At 42.5% G+C, this 7105-nt stretch overlaps 1 protein-coding gene across 1 annotated transcript; it reads left to right on the forward strand.

Annotated features, from left to right (window-relative positions):
* Positions 1 to 399: 399 nt before the first annotated feature.
* Positions 400 to 6141, forward strand: LOC108666721 (sodium- and chloride-dependent taurine transporter-like). Its single transcript, XM_018153636.2, has 4 exons — positions 400 to 593; positions 907 to 997; positions 4182 to 4346; positions 5461 to 6141. The coding sequence occupies exons 1-4, from the start codon at positions 541 to 543 to the stop codon at positions 5623 to 5625; spliced, it is 474 nt and encodes a 157-aa protein (XP_018009125.1). The 5' UTR covers positions 400 to 540; the 3' UTR covers positions 5626 to 6141.
* Positions 6142 to 7105: the final 964 nt, after the last annotated feature.

Genomic DNA, 7105 nt, shown 5'->3' on the forward strand with positions numbered 1-7105 from the left:
GGCTGAGATATATTGTATAAGACAGTAGAATATTAACCTGAAGTTGACCGGGTTCAATAATCCATGCAATTTCATGATCCCGAATGCCGTTAGTAAAAATCAACGTCATGCATGTTAATTAAGGAAACACTCGCTGAAAACCCGCATATACATAAAAAAAACCGTCCATGTAAGATGAACGTCTTTTAAATCAATTTTATAGATGCAAGTTAATAACCTAACTTTAATGTCTGAATCAAATTTCTTCTTCCTAGTTGTGCAATGACCTACTTGTCTCCCACTAAGAATAAATTTTCAGTTCCAGGTAATATCCTAACACGATTAGTATCGTGAATTTCGAGACCAAACAGTCCCTATATATTTCCTGTGCCAAGCTTTTAACATTTAACACATAAAGAAGCTTTAACAAACATAAACATAAGATTTCTGCTGATGTAGGGCGCAGAATGGATTCGGGTTATATGACGTAAAATTCTTCAACAGAAAGGGCAGTATGTCTTCTACCTTATCGACGTCTTCAAGTTCGGCATTGGCAGTTTGATGGCAGGCTTCTTCACCTGCGTCACCGTCCACTGGGTGTTTGGTGTCAACAAGTGAGTTATTAGTGGGTGATGAATCAACAACTGAATCACTAACAGGTAACGAGTTAGCAAGAGAGTCAACGGTGGGTGACTAATCAGCAAATTGTTTTGAGACAAGATGTGATTGATTTGCTCGCGTGGTGTACATTTTCAACCTCCTTCAAGATTTATCTTATGTTGATGACAAAAGCTAAATCTTGAACGATGAACTTCTAGGATGATCTTACTTGAAAACTAGGATCAAATTTTGAAACAATAAGAATATTTTGAAAGCGTGACTAGTTCAAGCAATAATACTGTGATAATGACTCTGTATCCCGATCAGTTTCAGTGACATGATCGAGTTCATGCTGGGCTTCCGCCCGTCCGTCCTCATGCGCGTTGCCTGGGCCTGCATCGCTCCTGTCACGCTGCTGGTGGGTGCCAACGATGGTAATGGGAATAGGGGCAGTGGTGGTAGTGGGTATAGTGACGCTGACGGTAATGGGAATATGGGTACTGGTGGTAGTGGGTATAATGGCGCTGGTGCTGGTGACATTGGGTATATTGGTGCTGGCCCTGCTGGGAATAGCGGTATATATTGGCGGTAGTGGATATGGTAGCGCTGGTAGTACTGGGATTAAGGGAAATAGTGTTGAAGAGAATAGTTGCCCCGAAACTCGTGGTTTGGGAACACTAGCAATGGTGATCTTGGGAATAATGGCAAAAGTTCTAGTGGTAGTGGTAAGAGTGACTGTGTAAATAGTGGCACTGGAATCGTGTACTGACATTCGTGATCGTGATAATATGAAAACTGGCATTTGTATACGTGGTGGGATAGTGGCACTGGCCCTTGTAGTTATTCGAACAGCTGATGGTACTGTGATTAGAGGTAGTGGTTGTATAACTAGTGACGAAAGTAGAACTAGTGGTAGCGGAAGTAACTCAATTAGCCGGCATGGGACTAGTTTTAACAGTAAATGCGACCATTGTGGCATTACACATTTCTTCCCTCGACGAATGAAATCTCTCTCATTTGTGAGCCAAATTCTTAAAAACTATTTGTGAAGTCTTGAGGACCCAATTAACTCACTTGCCGCCGCAGGTTGAGCTTGTGCATGGTTGAACTAATATACAGGGTCCGCCATATTTATGGCTACGGATGTTTGCTATATAAAAATAAATTGGTTTCTAGGAGAATTTTCCTTAATAATGGAGCTTAATATCATCTATTAATTCATCTATTTTATATTGCAGAAGTCTAAGGTGTCTGAATTTACTATTATTTATGGCAGTAGATAGAAATGCAATTGTAACCCTTCATGAAAATGGTGAGAGTAATTCAGTTATTGCAAAAGAGCTCCAAATTCGTCGTGAAACTATGTGGAAGGTGGTAAAAAAATCAAAGAAACTGGTGAAACATGCAATTGACCTGATCAAGGAAGGAAACGAAGTGTCCGAACAAAACAATTGGTCAAAAACACGAGAGATAAGTTGAGGAGAAACCCTTGTCGCTCAGCTGCAAAATTGGCTGCAGAAGCAGGAGTCAGTCAGACATCAATGCGTAGAGTCCTCAAAGTCAAAGATGACCTCAAAACCTCCCCTTACAAGATGCAAACAAGGCATGAACTAACAGACCGTCATGAACGAATGAGGCTCGAAAGATGCCAGCACATTCTGGATCTCATTGAGGATGGCACGCTGCCAAACTTGGTGTTCAGTGACGAGAACAGCAACATGGCGTCAAAATCCCATGTCCGTGATGGTTTGGGCCGCGGTAACCGCCACTAGGACGTCCCCACTCGTTTTTGTCCCTTCAGGAGTGAAATTGAACAGTCAGCGATACATTTTGGAAGGTGTGTTGTTACCTGGGGCCCGTAAACACTTCAACGGCTCACCGTGGAGTTTTCAAAAAGACTGCTCCATCACATGGCTAGAACATGACCCAAAACTGGATTCAGGTCACATCCCAGCGTTCATTAGCAAAAATGAATGACCTTCAAGAAGCCCTGATTTGAATCCTCTCGACTTTTTTATAAGAGCTATTTTAGAGAGTAGGGTCTGCAGAACACCTCATGATTCTTTGGATAGTTTGAAATCTAAATTGACATGAGAATGGGACTTGATCCCTCAAGAAATTCTGCGTGTCTCCTGTGAAGCTTTCCCGCGTAGATTGGAGGCCGTCATTAAAAATAAGGGTGGTTATATTGAATAAATATATCTGAGAATTGTTTAGGTAATTCTTGGCTACAAGCTCATTCAATAAAAAAACAATGAACCTGTTTGTTTCACTGAGAAATAATATAATATTATTTAACATGACGATCTATTGATAATATGATCAATAATATATAATAAATATGACGGACCCTGTAAGGTTGACCCACGTACGGCGATGACGATTTTTCGCAGTCCTGCGCATCTCTAGAGTGACGTAACTGTGGGCACAAAAAGTAAATAGTATAGATCTATACATTGTTTGTATGGCATCTCTGAAAGCATTAAAAAACTGACCTTATCAAAATAGCCCCAAAAAATTATTTACTGCAGGCAACTAGTCATATTTTCAGCAAAACCGGTGTTACAAATCAGTTTGACACAAGAGCCAAGGTGACGTCACACGAGCCAAGGTGACGTCACATTGTAGCGGACCAGCCTTGGCCGCGCTGCAGTTTTCTTTAGCCCGCCGCACCTCTCTACCGAAGACTGAAGAGAAGAAGTATGCATAGGTAGTTTACTCGGGAAGCAGCTCATTGCGAGTAGGCAGCCTACCTTCGCCTGACCTACCGCACGTTGTAATGACTGTAAATATCTGTATTTAATGTCCATATAATGTCTGTTTTCGTAAACCTATATGCATTTAGTGAAAATCTTATGTCGTGGATGCCGGTTTTCCATGAAATTTAAGTAAACCTTATGGCCCTAGAAAGTTTACTGATCTATTTTAATTAATCCTCGCACCTTAGGGCCCGCTTGCAGAGACACAGTAACTTTGATGTATGGAGCTTAGTTCTCCCGCTACAACATGAGCCAAGGTGACGTCGCGGGTGGAATAACAAATGACATCCGCAAGGCTTGTGTGCCTCGTGTACGGTGATTAGAAAGAACTCAATTCTATATACAAAGAAGTAAAATTTGCATCCATAGCTTTTTCTCGTTATTCTGCAGCAAGTGATCTTCTTCTTTGTTGTCATCTATGAAAATGAGATCAGGGAATAATTATACCGTCCAACCCTTGTTTCTCACCAACGGAAAATGAAGCAAACTTCAGTCCCCTTTCCCCTAAACACATCCCTATCTGATTCAAAAATGACAGAAAATGTTTCTTATCTCACTAAACAAAGTGATGCATTGGGAAGGAAAAAACTTTTTGCAAATTCTCGACCACCCTAATATCCACATGCCACACATACTGCTTAGTTTTAAAGGTAGCCCCACACATGCCGCGCCACCTAGCGCACGTGAGATAACGAATCCAAGTAACACTAGTTGCACACGTCTGAGATGTCCAGGTTACACCACCTGCTGCACGTGGTAGTAGTATTTGTGAGCTTAAGTAACTACCATAACCTACCGCAAGTTCTGTTGAAGGCATAAGGTAACTAACTCCACCTACCGCAGGTGGTGTTCGTGGGTTCCTTGCTGCAGTGGCGTTGGCCGCTGTACGCCGGCACCATCCACTACCCCGTGTGGGCGCTGGTGTTGGGCGCTGCCGCCCCCCTCGTCACCCTCGCCCCCCTCGTCATTGTTGCTCTTGTGCACGTCATGGAGCTCGTCTGGAACGGAGTAAGCGCTGGAATGAGCTCATCTAAATATGTTCACGGGAATTAACTAATGATTTTCCATCACATAGATGTATGATCTTTCTTTCCATCCCATCAATGTATGCTCTTTCTTTCCATCACATCGATGTATTTTAATCGATACCAGAGGACACATTGTTATTGCTATTGTGATTGATTATCATCTCATTTCCATGCATGTCTTCTAACACAGACAGAGGGGGTTAAATCAGTATCAATGTCAGTAAATTTGAAACGAATACGTAGCTAATCCTTTTGACTGTCTGGCCGGCGTACTTCATTGACAGTGAGTGTTCCAGTTTATGATCGTGACAGGCGGCTGCTGCCATCTGTTCCCCTTCCATTAGAGCACACTGTCCATAACAAACATGATGCTTCTTCTCTAAGGAGAGACATTGTTTAGAGTTGTCATGTGATTGTCATCTCAACGTCCGAGACGTTAGAGAGAATACATCGGTAATGAAAACAGTCAAGTCCATAATATTGATTAAATCCCATCTCAGCATGTAAGCTGATACATCACTGACAGTTTTAATGAAATACTAATAAGAAAATTTTCAGTGGAATGCTGCCATGATTGAAATAGCTTCCAATAAATGTCATGACTATCCCAGCTTCACTTAAATGCGGCCTTAATTTGAATAACTTCAATGGATCGAGGCCATGATTGGAACAACTTTAATGGAATGAGGTCATGCCGGGAATGGCTTTGATGGAAATAGGTCTTGATTGAAATGGCTTTAATGGAATAAGGTCATGACTGGAAAAGCTTCACTGGAATGGAGACAGAATCAGAAGCCCAAACGACAGGGATAAAGGCTAAACAGGGACGAGTTGGTGAACTTCAGGCAAAGACTGAACACCACCAAAGCGGTTTTTAGCAATTACAACGAGTTTGAATTTTTATGAAAATCAATAAACTATTTCAGTACAGCTTTTCTTCAGCAATAAATATTCCATCTTTCACGGTAAAAATACCAAAAGAGACATTTTCAGAGCGTTTACGTCACTCTGCGTCCTAAGGCAAACGCTCAAATTTCCACAGTGCACAAATGCCTACCTCCACTCATCCCCACGGTCTTGTATTCCTCCTCCAGAGGGGACGCGACATCCTAAAGCACCATCACCAATGGGGCCCAGGTTGTCCCGTGGCCCGTCAACGACTCAACGAAGCCGTGCGACTCACTCGAGAGGCGCAGAGACTCAACACCCGCGTCACAAAGGGCTCCGTCAACATAGCCTTCGACAGCACCGATCTGTAGTGTAGCTTAAGGACCATTTGACGGTGATACATCATTCTCGATTGCACGCCTTGGTTGATTTTTTGCGTCGATGCTCATGTGCGTGCGGAGGGACGGCTCAGGTGGAGTCAAAGGACGACGGAAGAGAAGGAAATACGCGCAAGAAGGAAGAGCGGCCAAATAGGCCATCGCCTTCACGGGACTGTCGATCAAAGGAGGTGCTGAATGCCGTGGCAAAAGGTGTTAGCTCCCAGGGAACTGTAGTGACCCAAACAAAACTAGTTCAGCACTGAGCGGTGGGTCAGGAAAGCGAAGCTCCAATATAAGAGACAGCGGGTGGCAGCTGAGCAACCAGAACCCTGTTGATCTCAGCGGATTCGGATTCTCAGCAGAAAGTCCTTTTAGCTTCCGCATATGAACCCGCCGAAGAGGGACCACAAAAAGACTAAATCTAGACTGGAGAGTAGCTTTGATAGGTCTGTCTGCAGACGGAGCAGAAACGATGTGAAATGAGGTTTAAGGCCCTGATTGAGAACCGAGAGGCTTCGAACAGGCTTGGCTCTTCCCTATGCGTTACATCGCAAATTAGAATAGACTTTACTCCACTCGTAAATAGATGTCAATATGGATTTTTCAATGCTTACCCGGCTATTTATTTATAAGCGGCGACCAGTAACAAAAATATATAAATTCTGTATTAAAAGTTTTAATGAGAGGATATTTCAAGAAACTTTGAATACTATTGTTCATCAAGTCTGCTACTTTTATACTTTTTTCGAGACGTAAACGGGTTGTAATTTTTATTCTCCATTGAATGGTATACTCGGCATTCCTTGATCAGCCTACTTGTTGTAAATATTATTTCTCAAAAAATAGTTATGATCGAGCCTGCTGATTCGCGGAAGGAAAATCCCGCATACTAGCTGCTCAAATGGAGGCGTTGTGGAAGTATGAGGGGAAATAGAAGTCGTAAATTACTCGACTGTCAGTTCACGACGGGCGGCATGGTAAAGGCGAACTCAATGAGGGGCGAGGAATCATACGTGGCCAGTGGTCGGCCTAGACCAATTAGTTATAGCCGACCGTTGGCCATTCCTCGGCCACCTGAAAGTGACCAGGTGCCACGCAGTGTTGCCAGCTTTTTTCTTGACGTGAATACCAGATTGCCTAGCTCAGAATACCAGAAATTCTATTGTTCAAAACAGACGATTACCTCCAAATTTAATGAAATTATTCGTCAGAAAAATAAAAAAATTATATGTACTGTGCATTTTCCTGGCTTGACGATAATTAGCCAAATTGAACACGTTATATTTTATCCCTCTGTTTGGAACATTTTGACACTTTTCTTTTCCTGCGTTTGATTACATTGACACTTTTTCCTTTTTTATCACAGTGTGGCACTTCTCCCCCTTCACTCAACATGAGCAGGCCACGGAAACAGGTCATCTTCCTTTTGCTTATTTTCGTATTTGCTTATTTTCGTATTCGCTTCCTTTTG

The sequence above is a fragment of the Hyalella azteca genome, unplaced genomic scaffold (assembly GCF_000764305.2).
Source record: "Hyalella azteca isolate HAZT.00-mixed unplaced genomic scaffold, Hazt_2.0.2 contig422, whole genome shotgun sequence".
NCBI classification, from domain to species: domain Eukaryota; kingdom Metazoa; phylum Arthropoda; class Malacostraca; order Amphipoda; family Hyalellidae; genus Hyalella; species Hyalella azteca.